Genomic DNA, 20,505 nt, shown 5'->3' on the forward strand with positions numbered 1-20,505 from the left:
ATATGATTGGCTGAAAGCAAACACACCTGATTGGTTAATAATTCTGTCAATCAGAAACATGAATTTGATTGACAGTTTTATCAGCCAATGGCGACGGTTGACCTGCAACGTCCGATCAGTCACAAAATTCTATGTATAGATTTTTTAAATGCACATTCATTGATTCGTATGCTCCGTGAATTTATATTACAAGTGTGCCTCAAAATTACATTTGTGAAGTCCGAAATACAACTACAAAAAAAAAAAAAAAGCATGTGCATTTGAGAAAAGCCCCGCGAGAGTTCATTCATTATGAGACTGTTCTGACTGTCCATAGGTTTCTCACATTGTTTAGGAAGTCCGTAGAAAAATCCTGTCTTCTGTGTATGACTACATCAGCTATCTAGTTTGCCATTAACTGGCTAGTTCAACTAGTCAGGACAAAGTCCTAAAGTCAAAGTGAAGGAGGTAGAGGATTGGCCCAATATATGGAGCCCAACACCCTCCAGTTGCTGACTTCAGAGGGAAGCTTTAAAAATCTTTCTACAGCAGACATCAAGACCTGAAAAAGGGGGTTCTGGTGGGGTCAGAAGTTCATTGGCTTTGAAATCTGACTTGGGTATGATGGTTCACAAACTTTAGCACTCAATTAATGAAGACAAGCACAGATGTCAGAGGTCAGTCACACATACGTGATCAGTCCTTATACTCCAATGTCAGCACTGTACTTAACTAAGTTAATCCATTGTTTGCTTTTAACGATATAAGGCAGAAACAAGCTACCGACACAGCTACTGTCTGTTAGCCAGGCAAAAGGTCAAACAAAAAAAGAGCACTTACTTATGTTTGTTATTCTTCCTGTTATTGAAAAATTACTTGAAATGATAGATTTGTTTTCCAACAGAATTAAATCAGGCGGCAGGTAAACCATTGCAAGAGCCAGCAAGCTTACCAGCCCTCGGTAAAAAGTGCAGTGAAGTCTGTGTAGGTAATCAGCAACTAAATAATTGTTCTCTGAGGAAGTGGAAATGGATTTGAAGATGCTTAACTGTCTTAGGGTTTGAAGGACAGCACTGTAGGCAAGGGAAAGGCTGTTAAGTTTCTTGGTTGTCTTCAAGAATGTACAACCATCTGTCCCAGATTCAGTTTCCTCAGAGAAATGCAGTGAATATGAGTTGGTGGCTCAGCTAATTTTAACCACAAACAATGCACCCGATATTTAGATTGTTAAAAAAATTCATTTCATTTCTGATTGTTTGCTGTCTGCACAGCAACATAGCGGTTAGCGCTGTTGCCTCACAGCAAGAACTTTGTGGATTTGATTAGGGGGCCTTGCGCCTTTCTGTGTGCAGTGCTTGCATTGGTTTTCTCTGAGTACTCCAGTATCCTCCCAGTACCCCCTGTGAACTGGAAACAGATAAGTAGTACAAAATGAATGAATGAATAAATGTCTGCTGCCTCTAAGTTGCTGCTGTAGAAATTTTGCTCTGCCTGTAGAAGGCAGCCCCATCTATACTGTACACTGACTCCATTAGGCCAACAAAGGCAGACTGTGACATGTTCACTGACAGGCTGCTAGAGAGCTGTCCCCTCAGCTGTTACGGCACCTGCAGGTGCTAATAAACTTTATTAGGCTGGCAGGTGTTTCCAAGTGCTCACGAAAGCTGTGGGGATCAGTGAGTAAGGTACTGTGGTTATGGAGCTCCAACTATCTGATGTGGGATCATAACAGTCCAGCGTTTTACACCGCTGTGTCCCAAAATACCCCCCCACCACATATAATTTGTTCCCTGATGCCACAGCATGGCAACTCATCCGTTTAGATGTCATGTCACCCACCCGAGTCCACAGGTTGGTTTCACAATCATAGCGATAAGCAGACGCAGCAGTAAATTCAGTGTCACCCCCCATGATGAAGATCTGGCTTCCTAAGACAGCAGCTGCTGTGTACCGCCATGGCTGGGGGCACTCTGCTGCAATCTGCCAGCGGTTTCCAACAGGGTCGTAACACTGGACCTGCACACATAGACACAAGAAATTGGAAGTGACAGTGAAAGTAGGTGTTGATACAAAGCAAGATATCAGCCAATATCAACCCAACTTTTCTTTCTGTAGTCTCAGTTTTATTATTACAAGTGGTATTTCTAACAGAAGCTGTTGTCTCAGTCACACCCACCTTGGAGGCCTTGTCTCTGTGGATGGTGGTCCCACCGAAAACAAAGAGCTTGAGTTTGGCACTGACCACGGCAGCATTACTGACACCGTCTCTCAGAGGAGCCATCATAGTCCATTTATTACTAAGAGGGTCATAGCGCTCAACCTGGGGCACATGACAGTGACACAGTTGGTGCTCATTTAAACCATAATACAGACAATGTTTTCATGACAGTCACATAGGTCACTGTTCATTTACATATGGAGATAAAGCCTGTGAGCAAAAAAAACACTGACCTGCTTTAGGGAGACTGATGGAGATGCAGGAAACACTCCAGCAATGGCTGTGTGACCACCCACCACATACAGACTGTTCTCCAGCTCAGCCGAGCCATGGCCAAACCTGGAGGACACAGAAGCCACATTGTGTGTCAGACTTTGTGACTGTATCTGATTCATGTTGTGGCTCTGGGTTGAAACCCCCACCTTTGTCATTTCTGCATAGGCTCCCTCCAGATTCTCCAGATCCCTCCCAAAATCCAAATAAACGCATGTTAGGTTGTATGTTGATACACCTCCTTGTATCAACATACATGTGTATTTATCTACATTGAGGTATATCACTCTACTTGAACCCTACACACTTTGCTGCAATCTCAAGTACTGGTGTATGTATAGGTTATCAGAATAATCAGAATAATTTCAGCGGTGACAAACGCTGACCTAAGTACAAGCAGGTTCTTCTCTAGTATGTGGAGCCATTTGAGTTTTAGCCTACATGTAAATATGTCACATATCATTACATTACCATATTTTTTACCAAATTCCCTCCCCCAGTTCCTTCTCCCTCTCCAAATGACAGAAGAGCACTGCTGATCGATGTTTCCTCTGGTTTAGCTGCAAAACTGTTCAGCTTTGCCTTGTGAGAGTCTGTCTCAAATCTCTTTATGTGCAGAATAGTGGGGTGTTTGCACTGACAACTTTGACATTTTATTCTTCTCAAATGTCCCAATTTCAAGCATTCAAAACACAATCCATTCTCTCTGAGAAATTCAATTGAAGTTTCATGAGCTTGTGCATATATCTTCTGAGATTCAGCCAAATTGTGTTAGCCAGCACAAAAAGCACATGATGTGTCTGAGTGTATCGGGGTCCAAATTGATGTTAATGGGTGATTTCTCTTGTGTGTTGTGCTATCAGATACCATTGCCACTGTGGTAGCAAAGCTGCTTCCTTTGCCTTTAAATTTGTTTGGTTTTGGCCTTTAAAGTCTTAATATGTGTGAAAGGATCCCGAATTCCTGAATATCACCAAAGAGGGGATCTTGTAGTATGCTTGCTTGCCTCTCAATAAAAGCCACAAGGTCCTGCAGTCTGCTCTAATGTTTCTTTGCTCCAAAATGTCAAGCTGCAGTTCTCAACCTCTCTCTTAGTTTATAAGGAAATTTTGACACAATGAGCTTTAAGTTGGACGACAGGTCAAGCTCCTCCATGTACTGCAGACCTCTCACGGCAGTACAACAGCCTCTTAAGAAAAGTGCATAACTTTGCACTTGTTCATCCTCTGCCTTTATGTTGTTCCAGGTCAGAGCTTTTGTTATATCAACATTTGCAATCACTATGTTGTTTCTAAAATGCACCTTTAACAGTCTCTTTGCCTCTATAAAGCCTGGTTCATCCATTTGAAGACAGCTCCTAACCAACTCACGGCAGGGGCCTGATGTATATTGCTCCAGGTAATTTAACATGTCTTGGTAGCTATTGGTTCTCTCCTCAATGCCATGATGGAATGCCCTTATGAATGTTTGATAATTTAGCAGGTTTCCATCAAAAACTGGGATTTCACGTACTGGCAGTGATACTTGCCTGTGCTGCAAAGCAAATAAATCAGCAATATCATTTCTTCTCTGCATTGCAGACAGGAAATTGTCATCATTGCTTGTCATCGCTTGTTAAACCCACCATCGGTTGCCGTTTATGGAGAAGTCTTCTTCTCGACCTTGTCTTATTTTATTGTGGAGAGCTTGCTAGTGAGTTCAGTTGGTGGTTCAGATATCTTTGGAGGAGGGTGTTGTGAATTGCTCCAAGCTCCAAGAATTGCTGTCACATCTGCTTTTTCCTGGTAAGTTTCCAAATATTAATTCATACCATCATTGTGCTGCTCTTGTGGTTCAGATGTTGGCAAGTGTTCATTTCGAGACTCAAAGTTCTCCAGCACCTTTAACTTTTCATCTTGTTCAACCAGACTCATTTCCAACCCCATTCGTTCCATCTGGTGCTTATTGAGCCTCCATTTGCAGCGCATGTTTCCTTTTTATAGAAGCTGCTCGGGATAGCAGTGCAGCTCTTTATGGAAATACTGTCCTCGGGTTCAATGAGTGACTGCGGATCTGTTTGAGAAGTTTCCCATTTTCCAACATCCTTCAGGAAATCGTCAAATGTGGACATTTTTGGTTTATACCAATCAGTTATTTTTTCCTTTGTTTCCTCAGACAAAAGTGTTTAGACTATTTCATGAACCTACTTAAAAATCATTCAGTGATCTTCGAAAAAGGGCCACAGACTCATCCACTTCCTCAACATGCATGCTCCAAGTTTCCCTTTGTGCAACGCACTGAGTAATTTAAATCTCTCCTTCATGTCAGCAGCATCAACCAGCATTTTATCTGCATCCATTATTTCTTCCATTATTCCTTCTTTATTTACAGATCAGATCAATTTATTTATCAACACTGTTCCTTTGTTTGCAGAGCTCATTTCATATTCCTTGTTCATTCGCAAACATTTCATAAGTATCTGACCTCTTGAACCATGTTGCATTTCATTCTAATTTTGAGTGCAAGTTTTATTCAGAAGTAGGCTGAGGCCGATGTGTCTGGGTCAGTAAAAGTCCTGTGCTTGTTCCATTGAGTTGGATCATCCATATATCCACAGGTTGCGATGTTTTTGAACAAAATGTGGCAGCCTTTCTATCGTCTGTGGGTTTCAGCCGCCTTCCTTAGTTCAGAGGAGACCTGCAGTCCAGACGTACTCTAAAAAAACAGTCACTGTCTTGCTTGGGCCGAATAGAAGTTTTATTATAATCTCGATAGTGCAGTGTCCACAACAAAACATAAGCACAATTAGGCCTACACTGCAGTATGTAAACAAAAAAAAAGGGAGTGGTCCAAAAACAATACAGCCCTCCCCTGTCTCATCAGCTGTCTCACACCTGTCCTTTGCTCCTCAGTGTTTCCCCTACCATGATATTAGGGGGGCAACCCGCCCTCCAAACGGCACCTCCCACCCCCCCAGAAGGTGAAATTAATTTATTACATTTTCTATATAGGGCCAGATCACAACAGACGTCATTTAAGGTTAATTTTCCTATAGTACATGTCTATAGCTACGTGGTGCTTTTATTTAAGAACATGGTAATCTTATTTATTTTATCTACACGACAGAATGTCATTTTTGTCTCTCCATGTTCGCACAGTTCTCCTCTGCGCTCTGTATCACACACAGCGGAGTTCTGCCTTGATGTGCGCACACTCCCCCAGCGAGTGTTGGAAAATGTCACAAGAAAAGCAAAGAAAAATATCAGTGTTTTTAAACGCTCACAGGGCGATGATGGAAACACCAGTCGCTCCTCTGGTAGTAGCAGCCAGAGCAGCTCCGGGCCCAAGCAGCGACAGTTCTGCACACCCTGCCCTCGACCTGCAGCAAAAGTTTGCTCACCACCGCATGTCGGACTTTGACCCAGCTTGGCTGTCAGAAGGGAAATATCCCCCCTGGCTGTACAACACTGATATTGGTAAGTAATTTAACAAGTAATTAAATACATAAATTACATAAATAAAAGATAGATGGATAAATTCTATTATATATTGTTGTCATTAAAATATTGTCCACAAAGTGACAAAAACTCCTCATTGTTCAGTTCTATTGTTTTATATATTGTTGTCTTTAAAATATCTTATGATTCCGATCCCGTTTTTTGTAAAACGACCACCCCCTGATCATATAAACATTTAAGGTTAAACTACAATATAAACTTAGAGACATCAATTATTTCATTGTCCATAACTCAGCAATATATAAATATATTGTAATATAATAATATATATATAATGTAAATAAATAAGATATAAGATAAGCTGTGCAGAAGCCACAGCCCAGAGATGAGCAACCTCTAAATGAAGGTCAATCACCCTACACAGTGTAACTATATGGAGATGCATTTTTATACATTAAGTATTCAGAGACTAAACATGCTTTGGTATGTTTTCTTGTGTATAACTCACCTGGCTATTAGCATCGGTGCACCTTTGGACCATTCTTCATGGACGGTGTCATAGATCCAGACGTCTTTAGACACACCATTCTCTGATCCTCTACCTCCTGTAACGTAAACCTTGCAGCCAATGGCACATGCACTGAACTCCTTTCTGGGGCTCGGGAGGTCTGCCTTAGGTATAATCTCCTTGGCTTTATGGTCAACCTGAAAACATTTCAAGGATAAGGATTTCTTCTGTGGTACTTTGGAAGGGCATAGACAGGAATGCTGTTAACACATCAGAGAAACAAAACCTAGACACACATGATATGGGTCATTTTGATGCTGTATTCCTACCATTCCATTACTTGACAAACCAAGTCTGACACATTTTTTTAATTTGTCTGTTCATCAGCTGGGGCAGTCAGTATGAATGCTCCTGGTGCCTTGTTGTTTAGTAACTCTGCAAAGAAGGAGTCTGACATACTCCTGTCGTCATCTGTGTTTAACTTTATTGGCAATGGTATTGGTTTGCTGGTAAAGCTGTGGGGCTGAGGCTCAGGAGTGGATAGAAGGAGAGAACAGAAACAGGACAGGCAAGATAGCAACATAAACTGTGAGCGCATTGATCGCAGGATTTTCCATACAATATGACTTGTGCACCTTGTGTGTATACAAGTGTATATATATATGTGTGTGTGTGTGTGTGTGTGTGTGTGTGTGTATGTGTATGCTGTGGTTTGTCATTAGATGCTGCATTACAAAGTAACGCGTTACGATACGGTACTCTAATTACTTTTTTCATGTATTCATGTATTTCATGTATTATATATTATTGTCATTAAAGTAAATATTTTATATTTACTTATATTTATTTACATATAATTTACATGTAATGTCATTTGCCTGTGTGCCAGTGAGGGATTTTATTGTTCGTGGTATTCGGCCTGTTATCATTTTTTTGACATCGAGGCAGCTGTTAAAATTTCTAAGAGATCGTTGACTGGTTGTTAATTTCTAAATGGATCTGAATTTGCTACCTGTTTACCTCAGATTGTGTTGACAAGTAAGCGCACTTTATGCACTTTCATAACAGCATTCGGGTTAAAAAAAAATTCAGGAGTTACCTAATCTTGTTTGGTGCTCATATATAAGCTACCTTGGCTGGGTAGGTGTGAGTTTTGATTCATATGTTCTGTGATAAAAAAAAATAATAATAAAACGCTGTGTGGCATCATGCTGACTGTCTTTCCTGTTATTGTTATCCTGCAGAGTTAATTTGGTTGGATTACTGATGTTATGCATTGTCACGACTTCTCGGTGCATTTAAAGGCGGGTGTGTGTGTGTCAGTTAAGTTGCAGCATGTGCGAGGCGCTGCAAACGGCTTTTGGTTTTTGGTAACGCATGAGTACTCTAACTCTTTTATTCATATGTAACGCTGTAACGTTACTGATTACTTTTAGGGTTAGGGTTAGATGGTAAGGTTGTAACCTAATAAACTACTTTCCAAAGTAACTATACACAACACTGGCTCCAGACCAGGGTTAGGGTTAGCAGCCATGCTCCACCCACACACAGGGCCCAGGCCGCTGGGACTCCAATTAATAGAGTAGTCAGAGATAGTTGAGAATTTGTCAGTTGAGACGTTTCATAGGAAAAGTAATACATCATAATATTCATAATACAGCATAAAGACTTTTTTGCTGTCTTTATCAATTCCTTGAATATTTTTGTTCTGCTGAACTGCAGCTGCGAGTGGCTCAATAATTATATCAATAGGGGAGGGAGAAAGTGGGCAACCCTGCCTGGTTACCCTTTGGAGCAACAACATTGGAGAAGTATGATTTTTTTTCCCAACACAAGCACTGGGAGAGCTATACAATATTTTGATCCAAAAATTTGATGCCAAAAATATAATTAATTGGGTTTCATGGTTCATATAACAGTATGTATCTCAGTCAGCCTACCATGTGGCCACTGCACCACAGATAGATAGATAGATGAAGGTTGTTTTTCCAATTCCCAGGACTGGGGCCATTCTGTTAGGAGTTTGGATGTTCTCCCTCTGCTTACGTGGGATTTCTCAGGAGTGCCCAGGTTTCCTCCCACAGCCCAAAGACATGCATGCCGACAGTGCGAGTTCAAGTGGTTGTTTGTCTCTGTCTGTCTCATGTTGGTGTTGCGATGGACTAGAGATAAGAGATAAGATAAACATCACCACTACTTGGGTAAAGCACACTTTTGCTAGATTGAAGCAAGTTTATACAGCTAGCAAATCAGTCTATTCACCTCACTTGATTTTCGAGATAGTACTCAGTATATAAATAGCTTTTAAATAACCATGAGAAGTAACATAAAACTAACGTTACATCCTGGACTGGATCAAGTACAGTAGGACTAACAAGAACAACTACTGCAGAACAATGCCAGTGGGATTCTGAGTAGTATGAACTCAATCTCAAGACATAACAACTCCAGACCTGAGCTGGCTGGAGACCAGGAGTGGGTGAATGACCTCAACAGATGTGAACAATCAGTCACCCCTCCCCAACCAGCCCTGCTGCCACCTCCCCTGACTGGAGCCCCAGCTACACAAAAGACTGGCACCCCAACTCCCCCTGCTGCTTTTCCACAACCCCCTTGCTCACTCACTACCTCCCACATTCCCCTCCCTGTCGCCCCACCACATTCACTGCCCCTCCTAACCCCCTCCCTTCTGCCCCCACACAACCCCCCAGCACACTCACTGCCCTTCCATCCAGCACAATGCTCTCCACAGCGCAGGTAGAGAGAGGACTGGCCAGATCAGCAGCCCTCCCTGGAAGCTGTGGCTGCTCACAGCCATGTAGTGGCAAGTGTCTAGTGGGTGAAGTGCCATGGTGCTGTAAGTGCAATTTAGGAGGCAGGTAAGTTAGGGACCGGTCTTCAGCGGGAGGGCTGCAGATGTGACTGCCCAGGCGACCCATAGGTGTGGGGGAACCCAGGGAATCTGGATGTCCCCCAATCAGACCCCACTCCACAGCTAAGCACAGCAAGAGGGGCACGACAGCTGCCCCGGCAGCCATCACAAGTCAACACCAGCCAGCTGTCAAAGGGCACTGGTGGTGGGTGAAACATGATATAAGTGCAGTTTAGGAGGCAGGTAAGTGAGGGACCGGCCCCCAGCCTGAGGGCCGCAGGTGCAGCGACCTGAGGGGGCCCAAAGGAATCTGGAAATCCCTCAACCAGACCCTGCCCCCCAGTGCAGCCATCCTAATGGGCACCACCCGCCCCGCCTCATTCCCTGGGAGGGCAGGCCCCCCCCCCCCAGGATGCACGGGGACTCCAAGCGACTGAACAAACTGGTTAAGAAAGCTGCTTCTGTCGTGGGCTGCAGCCTCAAGTCTGTGGAGGTGGTGGGGGAAACGAGGATGACAGTGCTCTGCTCCCATATGTGCATTATTATTATTATTATTATTATTATTATTATTCTATATTCTGTTCTTGTGAACCATGTGCAATATCCTCAGCATTCTATCACAACCACACCATGTGTGTACCATATCTATTTATTTATTTACACATCCTCCATATTTGCACTGCCTTTTGTATAGGTTCTTTTTTACCTAGTACATGTATATTGTACATGTACTAGGTACAAGGTGCAATGACTGCCTTGTTTGTAATATGCTGCTATATACCTTTCTTTATAGTGTTATTTATATTTTCTTTTCTACATTTCCATTCCCTATTTTTATACAGTCCGCTTATGTGTACTGAGTGGACTATATGTGTGTGCATGTGAATTCCCCCCTGTGGGATAAATAAAGGCTAATGTAACGTAAGAATAATTAGGGAATAGAGAGGGAAGGGAGAAAATAATACTGGAGTAGGATATACAACTGTAGACATTTATTCAGGTGAAATCAAAATATCATTTAAAAACAGTCCTACTATAACCATTCACTGTAAAATATGAAAAAATTTAAAATGAAACCAAATCAGTACATCTACTCGAGCCTCCTTTATATCCCCGATGTCTGATAGGCTCCAGCTTAGAACCACCACACCTGAGAAAATTTGTACACTGCCACCCACACAAACACTACCACACCCTACAAACACACCATGGCATGTAACCCCCCCCCCCGCGGAATGGCAGAGGAACAATTTTTACTGGGAAAATTGGGCCCAGAAGTCAAAAAGATTAAGAACCCCTGAGTTGAGTTGAGTTGACTTGAGTTGAGTCAAGCGGAGATTTAGCCACGCATCTAGCCTACAACCTGGAGAGGACTCAGGAGAGTTGGGGTCAAAATGAGGCAGCATGCATGGCCACTTTTCCTCCAACTGTTCTACCTGCATCAGAGGGGTAACATTCATATGCTAAATAAAAAGGGCAAAATGACATAAGAGTGCCTGAATGAAGAGCCAATCAGGCTCAGCTGGGTATTCACCTACCTATGCTGAGAAAGCTGTTCCACACGTTACACAACACATACAGACACAAATGCCAGAAGTAATATATATATAAAAAAAGGATTACAAACCCACCCAAATCCCCTTATATCCCGGACAAGCAGGATTGTTCTATCCTGGTCTGGGTCTAAGGGAGAACAGGACTAAAAAATAATTATGACTGGGAAGGGAATAACTAATTGACAAGTAGGATATGCAACTGCATAACTAATATGTAACTAGTCACTCTAAGCTATTTACAAACTAAAAATTATGTGCTTGTTTTAACAAAAAGACCAAATCAGTACAGCTTAAACTATACAATGTCGCTACACCCGTAAGCTTTCACAATTTCACCTGAGAACTAAGGCACACTCAAAGGCTATTCTCACTAAATCGAAAGAAGACACAGTAAGACACGGTCCCCCAATGGTATCTCCTCCAGCCTCCTTTATACCTCCCCTGATGTCTGATTGGCCCCAGCTTAGAAGCTCCTTTTTCCTGTTAAGCAGCTTCTAACAACTTAGATCAGGTACTACCCTGTTAGTAGATCACCCTACCACACAGAAGCTTTTGGGCATTTGTTTGTGTTTGCTGGCACACAGAGTGACAAGAGACACCTTCACAAAATACAAAGTCAATGGAGCGCTCTTGAGTGTTTTCCTCTCTGGTGAGGGCAGGGCTTAAATGTGCTCTGTCTCTATGGAGGAAAGACGTAACAACAACAAAAGCGATAATAAAGATAAATGTTGATTGTCTAAAAAGGGAAACCAATTGTTCATTATTAAGTGAAATATCTAATTTTCTCATGTTGTTTTACAATTGCTCTTTAACTAAACAAAAATATCTGTTATCCAATTAATTGAATAAGCGATGGAATTTTCAGTAAAATACTCAATTACTAAAATATTCGATAGCAACAGCCCTTGTGTAGACCAAACTCTGGGAGTAGTTAAAAAGACCCAACCACTTGGCAACAGTGGCAAGGAATCAGCCAATTTCAAACAAGATTCAAGGCTTATTTAAAATGGGAAGATGAAAATGGCAATTTTTAGTAATGCAATAAAGAATTATTCTATTATTCAGCATAGTCTTTAGTATACTTCCTAAGGGAAAACACTAAATTGCTTATTGAGAAGGGTCAAATAAAAATGTATCAATCAAATCTTTTGCTAGGTAAAAGGTATCTATCTGGTACCTCTTTCACAGCTTGCTCGACTTCCCATACTTATTGCTTCTTTAAGCCTGGTTTAAAACCGTTTGTTTCTTTTTAATTCTATCCATTGCCTCTGCTGGCTGAGATGTGGCTGGTCTCCTCACTGCTTAACTCTCAATATACGACCCCTCCATGCCAGTATGGATGTGCTGGCTTGCTTTCTTCCTTTTTGCAGACTCTGGTCAAGGCGGGTTGATCGTAGGGTAATGAGAAAAACCTTGGCTTGGTGTAGTGCCTGTAAAGGCCCTCTTCCCCAGATGTTTTTCTCCAGCTCACTCCACCTGACCACACACTCCGTCAGCAACTGCTATTTTCTTTGGTTTTACGTACAAATGCACGTGCATCCCTACACTACTGATGACTAACACTGAAATTTGCATTTATTTGATTAGTTATGATATTTTGTGAATAAAGTTACTGCCTTTTTGAAAATACCTCATCTCCACTCGTTCCTCTGTTGCAGCCTATGAGCCGGGCTGTAACAATACTGATAGAGATATTGTCTATTGAGATAGGTGAAAAGGTTTGTGGTGTTGCCAACCTACTTGCAGACTTCAATGTGCAAACTTTGCATGTAACTGTTGTTTGAGGCTTGTCATTTGGTAAAAAGCCACATCAGTTCCGCATAACAGACATAGAATACTTTTTAAAATCAACCAACTCCTTCCTCTTTCCCTCCCACTTTCTGCTTCAGTCATGGGTTCAGTCTCTCTGAATCAAATAGCGTAGGGAATGAAAAGAATGGTATGATTGGTTGATCTGCTTGTCTCGATGGCAGGCATTAAGTGGATGAGGAAATAGTGTGATTTATCTGAGAAAAAAAAACAAAAAACCTCTGTGTCTGTGCAAGAAGATAGAACTGCAATGAATACAATGTGCACTATAAATGATGTGACAATATCTCCACTTTCACAGCTTGTCAACACATTCTAAACGTTCACTGTCTAATACCATCATATGTGCCCACCTTTACCTCTAACACACCCTGTAACTCACACACCGAAGGCCACAAGGTGCACACATACTGCCTAGTGCATAGTAGGGATGTAAAAAAAGGATTGCTTGGTAACCTGTTGCTAGTTTCTCCTGCCTCCAACATCTATATTTAAATACACACTCAGTTCATGTTGAATCTGTCAGACCTGCAAACTATGAAGCACACTGTGTCTTCTCTTACCTGGTAGATCTTGTCACACATGAACGTCTGGCCACCCAGAATCAACAGTGTGTGTCCTGCCTTACGAGGTCGAGCGCAGGGACTGGTGACCACTCCATCATTCTGAAGGATTCTTTTCTTACACTGCATGGCTTCCTCTACTATTGACCTGGAGGGAAAGGTACAACCTCAATACACCAAATGCCCAAATTGAAGTTTTGGAGAGGAGAGAGAGGAAAAGGAAAAGAGAAGTTTTGTTTTTTAAATATCCCGGTATAATTATCAAGCTTTTATCAGTCAGTTGGGGCCAGTGTTCTCTTCTTTGCTGTGGTCTGTTGGGGTAGCAGCATCAGCAGCAGCCTGGATACGGGGAATTTTTACTTCCCCAAACCACAACTCTGTATAGTAACTCACCTCTGTCATGAGTTAATCTCTGCCAGAGAAAATATTAAAATCCGTTCTGTAGAGTTGTGTATATAACCCTGGTCTTGGTCATCCATCACTTTGCACCTTCTGAGTTTATCTGGTTTTGTTTATTTATTTATTTAATTATCTTATCATTTGTGAGTTTAGTGGTGAGTATACCTGCTTGGTATTCAGGAGACTGGGGTTTGATTCCCCGGCTAGGAATCTCAGCCACAAAGCGCCCCAACTAGCTGTACTCTTGTGCTGGTCCCAAGCCTGGATAAATGGTAGGGTTGCATCAGGAAGATCATCTGGGGTAAAACTGTAGCCAAATTAGTCATGCAAGTTGCAGGAAGCTGACTTGCTGTGGCGAACCCGAACAAGGAAAAATATAAAATATAAAATTATATTGTATTTTTACATTGTACCTTGTATAGTTTGTTTACTTTGGTATTGTACAGTGTGTATATTTGCTTTAATATTCTTGCAGTCTATGTTGAATTCACAGTGCGTCTTTTAAATCTGAGTACTTGGTGCTGTAACATACATCTCAATTGGGGATCAGTAAAAATAAATCTATTTATATTATACATTATTGAGAGAAAATCCTCAATAAAAGTGCTAACCCCATAGCAATGGTCCCTCAGTCCCTCCTGCAGAGGGTCCACGGTGTCAAAAAGGTGTCAGTCCTGAATGCGAAATTATTGGCCACTTGAATTCTTCCTATTAATGGTACTGTGGGACTTCTGTGGAGCATTAGGTCTGGTCCATGCCTAATCCATTAAGTATACCACCAGAAGCTTTACTGCCAGTTAGCCCAGTTCAACCATGCAGATAAAGCACTTACCTACGCTGACAATGAATAATTTATTTATTTATTTATTTATTTATTTATTATGGGGGGGTGGGCTACACCATAGGTATGGAGCTTGAATCAAACGCAGGGCACTGCAATAACATGGTATGCATGCCAATCACTCAAGCAATGTTAGAGGCTTCTACAAAACCACCAGAAGCTGCAAAATCTCTGAGCATTTTTTAAAGATAATCACCATTTTTACCCCTACTTCTATGAAGTACTGGCAAAAGCATGCATTTTTGCTTTATCAATCTCCCACTACAGGTTCAGGTAGCTGAATATGATCCCCCCCCCATTTTTCCACCTCAGCCAAAATGAGTTCTGTCCATTTTGAAGAAGCAATAGGACTTAACACTTTCACCTAGAGTAAAGTCAGAGCAGCTGACCCTTCACCACCTCAGCAGATTAAACAACAACTGCTTTTGTGGGTGTTTTGAACAAAGCAGTCACACCTGTAATGCATCATGTGTCCATTGCAACATTAATATTTAAGGAACCTATTTTTAGGCTGTGTATGGAGAGGCCAGAGAAGATGAGACAAGACCATAGCAGGAGGAATAACAGCAAGACACTGTGTCTAGCATTATTGTGGTCAGCTATTATTACCTTTTCATCATTAGTTTCTCAGGGTTATGGTGTGATAGTTTAGACAGAACCGGTGAAGCGGTTTGAGCACATGCCACGTTATTGCAGTGTCCCAGGTTCAACTGTAACCTGGGACATATGCCGCATGTCATCCTCATCTCTCTCTCTCTCCTGTCAGTCTCTTGGCCATCTACTATCAAATATGAATGCATAAAAACTGTAAAACCCGCAATATCCAGACCACACATCTGAATGCTTCACAGACAGCTCCGTGAATGTTGGCAGAATCTGCCTTTGAGAGTCTGCATACCTGCTCCTTTTGTCCGCTATGACCAGCTCCTCACAGGCCACAGCCTCCAGTAGACACTCGGAGGGCAGCAAAGCCAGCCTGATGCCCCGCAGCAGTTCAGGCAGATGATGTCGCCGACGCTCCAAATCAAACCGCACCCAGCGCATCACAGAGTTAAATACAACCTGCCATAAGTGAAATTAATCATCAAGCATCCAATATTGAAAAGACACCTCAGATGGTCTGTCTACTGCCACAAAACAAGATTGGAAGATCACTAACCTGTTCATCTTCTATCTCCAGCTCATCACTTAGAATCAGCTCCAGCAATTTGTCTTTAGACAGGCTGTAGAAGTCCTCCGACTCTCTCACCTAGAGGAGACATTAAACATTTCAAATGTCTAATCTACACTAGGTCTAAAACCAATGTACGTTTTTTAACATAGTTGAGGGCCCATGTTACATGCTTACGCTCAATAAAGCTTAAGACATTTGCTTTTTTGGTTTCTACTCAATCAACTCCCTTCCCACCTTTAAAAGAGATCTGACTAACTGAATGAAAAGAGTGTTAATTGGTCTCTTCTGCAATTTAAGGGTAGGCAAGAGTTCCCCAATCATAAAATGGCTCATTAACATACTCTTTTTCTTCTTTTGTAAAAACACCCTATCTTACAGGCCATCTATGTGGCTTTGGCCCAACATCTCACATCTGATTGAATGACAGTTATGCAGCCATGGAGGGGGTCCTTACCGTTTCGTAGTGAAGCAGACACATCCTCCACGACAGCTCATACAGCCTTTTACACTGGTGAGCATCTGACAGCAGCATCATCCCCAGGCAGTTAGAAGAGTGCAGGTTTTTTTCAAGAAACTCTGCCGCTGCATCTCGGATGTCATGAAACTGTAGCATGTCACTTGCCTCAAGCAGGGATTCAGCATTTTCCTCATTTATAATGACTCGAGAAGAATAAGCGAAGTCCAGCAGGAGCTCTAGGACCTGAAAGAGCAAAGAGGCCCTTGAGTGTCACCTCAACTTTGTTGTTTCATCAGCTGATATACTGCTTTATATACAAGGATCACACCACATGAACTTCCCCAGGAGTCTGAGACCCCCTTAAAGTATTGCCAGGAGCCAAGTGAAGTGTTAAACTAGAAGAGAGATGAATGCTTTAAAGACAGAGAGGGAGACAGGGGCTGTGAATGAGGGAGCTGCTGAATGAGTGAGAGAGAGAGAGTTGCACTGAGAGGAAAACTTTCAGATCAAAGCTCTTTGTTAGCCGCATTCATATCCAGTGGGAATACAGAGTATCTGTGTTGTGTACCTCAGGATGAATACTGTCTCTGAAGTTGACATCACTGTCCAGACTTTCTCGCAGTCCACCGCTGAACATGGCCTCAAAGTAAAGACTGCATGCTGCCAAAACCGCCCTGTTCACAAATCCGAACACACACACACACACACACACACACACACACACACACACACACACACACACACACACACACACACACACACACACACACACACACACACACACACACACACACACACACACACACACACACACACACACACACACACACACAGAGCCAGGACGCCTTAGTCAAAGCAGATGTGGTCCTTCTCACGTGTCTGATGATATGACTGGGAATTTACCTGTGGCACGGAAAGGAGCGATCCCCTGCCCACAGGGTGACATCAGTGAACATACATTGTTTCCTCATTGTGTTAAGGTGAGTCAGGACACTGTCAGGGTGGGAAGGCTTATGGAACAGTGAGATGTTCATGGAGCCAGTGCTGGTGCGGGATTTACGATTTTCATGAACAGTCACTGACATGATGACAGCAGCTGGTGCCACCAGAGAGTCCAGTTAAAGTCTCTGCTAATGGTGAAAGAAAACAGGAAAAGGAACATGAGACAAACAACCAATTGAGCAACCAAACAATGAGCAGGGTTCAGGTCTGACAGAGCTGTGTTTCAACAGTCTGAGACCAATCACTCTTCCTATTGTTTTTCATTATGATTCATGTTATAATCATTTACAACAAGCACAATGACATCAGGGGTGAGGTTGTGGCCTGTTTTTCTGTCTTACCTGTTGGTTTTTATTGTAAAAATGACAACAAACTCAGAAACGAAGGTAATTTCAGATGGTAGAAGTTTGTATATGCAATATATCCATTATATATAGTCTTATTCTACATAGATCTGTTATACATAGATTGATGTCATTTTTGATCCATACAGTTTTATGCTCTACAGATCTTAAAGTCACTGTGTGTGTGTGTGTGTGTGTGTGTGTGTGTGTGTGTGTTTCTTTGCTTTCCTTTTACCCTTCTTTAAATTTTTTCTGCTTTTCCATAAGTCTGACAAACCATGGATCAGGAGTCTAAAAAAGTGAATTTTATATACAGACACACACACACTGACCCTTAGAAAGAAGTACAGTGTAGCAGTTATGCGACTGACAACCTGCTTCTTTAGGCCTCCAGAGTCTTTTCAGCTGCTCTGTTGATATTCAGTTATTGAGCTGCTGCTAGATTGTGTGACTGTGTGTGTATAAGTCTATGTGTGTTTGAGACTGTGTGTGACTGAGGCAGACTAAGACCAGACAAAAGTTGACCTTACGTTGCTTGATTCTACTATTTTTACAGTAGAATCTTATTTCAAAGCATGTTTTCTTTATGGCCAATTCTTTTGCTGTCTTATGGCAGTCAGAAAAAAGCTTTTACAATCATTATTACATTCTGTTGATAGAAAAGAAGTATTTAATACCAGGCCCCAGTAAAAACAACAGGAAACATATTTTTTTCTGCAAGAAAATTGTTGTCAGTAAGGTTTGTGCCACTATGACGTCTAGCTAAGACGTCAGACAAATCATTTATTCCCATCACCAGACAGGACTTCCACTCTTGTCATCAAAAATTCAGACAGATTCAGAACCTACTTGTAGTGATGGGGACTCGTGTACTAACATGTAAAAACTGTGCATGTACACCATTTGGAGGGGCAGAGTAGGGCTTATTTTCGCGAAACAACAAATTGGACATGTTCTGTTACCAGGGACTGAAGCAACACGTGTTGCTTGCATGTTTCGATGCACTTCATCTGTCCCAAGTGCACCTATAGTGACCCTAGTTATTCAAATTCTATTAAAAAATATTTAAAGGAGCTCACACTGGCAAATGTTTAGTATCTAAATGGAAGGAGGTGATGAAAGATCATCTAATAATAAATGTTAACACTCTGCACTTTGACACAGCTCATGCAATATCCAGTGCAATATTTTCTGGTGAAATACTTCTGTGCAATATCAGCCGATTACACATTCCACAGTTCTGAATATAATTTTGTCTTACATCTTTGTACTTTTTGATATTTTGCACATTTTATATTTCCTGTTTAGTTGTATATATTTTGATGATTTATTCTGTACAAATAGCTCTTATTTCTCATTGTTACTTCTACCTCGAAAGCACCTTGGAGCTGCAGTCAAATGTCGTTGTAATATAAATTACAATGACAATAAAGGCAATTCTAATTCTGACTCTAATAGACTTCTACCCTACTTTTCCCATCACTGATGAAAATTTGTTTGACTACACGATCCAAGTGAATAAAACAACGGAACATGTTGTTCATCATTCACATTTCATTAAGTTTATTTCTACTCAAGGAGTGAATAAAACATAGGCTTGTTTCATTGTTAAATAATGAGTAATTGCACAGTTTAAGACCCAACATTTGTCCCCCCTTTATCAGGTGTAAACTACATGTGTATATTAAAAAGATGTCTACGGAGTTCACTCAGGAATGCTCACTATTACTAGTATTAGTACTATTATTATAAATATGAACTAAACACAGACCCATGCATTTGTATGTCTGATGTTCCGTGAAGTGCTAGGTGGCATATGACACACTAGGTAAACCCATAATCCACATGCTATGTGCGATTTGGCAACCTGGCAACTCATAACCAGATTCAGGTGGAGCACACATATATATAGAGAAACTGACAACTGCCACATTCATCTCAACAAGTGATTTTTACTGGGGCTAAATGTCTCTTTGATGTAATGTGTCCTTGGAATGCCGGCCTATTTATTTATTGTCAGTTTCTTTAACTTCAGATATTGATCATTTATCTTCTACCTTTTAGCCGTTTTTGAGTCACGTGCTGGAGCCAATCCCAGCTCACCTTGGAAGAGGGCCGAGTACTCCCTGGACAGGTCGCCATTCAGTCGCAGGGCCGACGTACAGAGACGAACAACCACTCACACTCTGTTTAGAGTCACCAATTAACCTTAACATGCACAGCAGGAGGAAACCGGAAAACATGCAAACTCCGCAGAAAGGCCCCAGGCCCGGGAACCGAACCTGCGGTAACACCTCTAACCACTATGCCGCCGTGCTGCCCCATTGATCATTCCCCTCTATTATTTATTATTGACTTCTTTAAAAGGCACTTCTAGAAACCCGTGAGAAACACAATTTTGTTTCACCCGGAGTATGTAAATACTCAGTGAAATATTGGAATCTTGATTTTGTTTCTCTGAGAACTGTATTGATGTAAAAATATGAGATTAGTTTTGTGTCTCACTAACTATCACTAACTTGACTCTGCATACAATGTATATGGTTCATTATTTATTTAACTGCCCCCCACAACCACACAGACACATACATACAGTGGATCCACACATTGTGTGCACAACCACACTCACTGTGTACACAACCACAGTCTCTCACACAATCACATACACACACATTGTGTCCAAAACCACAGTCTCTCGCGCACAGGCAAACGGTGGACGCACATTCTGCCCACACCGCACTCACACTGACACACGTTGTGGCCGTATTTAAGCGCACACATACACCTTCCGTGGCCGCATGTAAACACACACAAAAACATAATAGCGACGGTGTGTGAGACGATTTAAGCACTTTCTGTCAGATCAACAGATCGTATTTAACATATCTGACAGAAATAAACCCATCGAGACGCTATTGAGACCACGTGACACATGGGAAAACAAACAGAAAGTCTTCCTCACCCAGGTGTGCAATTAAATCCGAACAGCGCGCGACCTCGTGGACAAAATCATCATATTCCTGTGACAATAGCTTACGTCCGCTCGATACGGCTGGCTGCTCTTACCCAGCTG

General features: G+C 41.8%; 1 protein-coding gene across 4 annotated transcripts; it reads right to left on the bottom strand.

Annotated features, from left to right (window-relative positions):
• Positions 1-245: 245 nt before the first annotated feature.
• enc2 (ectodermal-neural cortex 2) lies at positions 246-20,505 on the bottom strand. Of its 4 annotated transcripts, none has more exons than XM_029523495.1 (11): positions 20,395-20,505; positions 16,990-17,216; positions 16,655-16,760; positions 16,084-16,329; positions 15,615-15,704; positions 15,354-15,517; positions 13,216-13,363; positions 6,416-6,612; positions 2,431-2,536; positions 2,156-2,299; positions 1,609-1,995 (listed from the first exon to the last, which is right to left on the bottom strand). In XM_029523495.1, the coding sequence occupies exons 2-11, from the start codon at positions 17,169-17,171 to the stop codon at positions 1,609-1,611; spliced, it is 1,770 nt and encodes a 589-aa protein (XP_029379355.1). In that variant the 5' UTR covers positions 17,172-17,216; positions 20,395-20,505. The 4 variants fall into 4 exon arrangements, with proteins under 4 accessions (XP_029379358.1, XP_029379355.1, XP_029379356.1 ...); XM_029523496.1 differs by having other exon boundaries at positions 16,990-17,213; positions 20,395-20,489; XM_029523497.1 differs by lacking the exon at positions 20,395-20,505 and adding an exon at positions 19,536-19,602 and having other exon boundaries at positions 16,990-17,213.

Source organism: Echeneis naucrates, chromosome 16 (assembly GCF_900963305.1).
Source record: "Echeneis naucrates chromosome 16, fEcheNa1.1, whole genome shotgun sequence".
Classification (NCBI taxonomy): domain Eukaryota; kingdom Metazoa; phylum Chordata; class Actinopteri; order Carangiformes; family Echeneidae; genus Echeneis; species Echeneis naucrates.

Coding starts and splice junctions, on each gene's coding strand:
- enc2 (XM_029523498.1), bottom strand. CDS start 17,171: ATGTCAGTGACTGTTCATGAAAATCGTAAATCCCGCACCAGCACTGGC. Junction 2,537..6,415: donor GCACCGATGCTAATAGCCAG/GTGAGTTATACA, acceptor TGTGTCCTCCAG/GTTTGGCCATGGCTCGGCTG. Junction 2,300..2,430: donor CATCAGTCTCCCTAAAGCAG/GTCAGTGTTTTT, acceptor CATGTGCCCCAG/GTTGAGCGCTATGACCCTCT.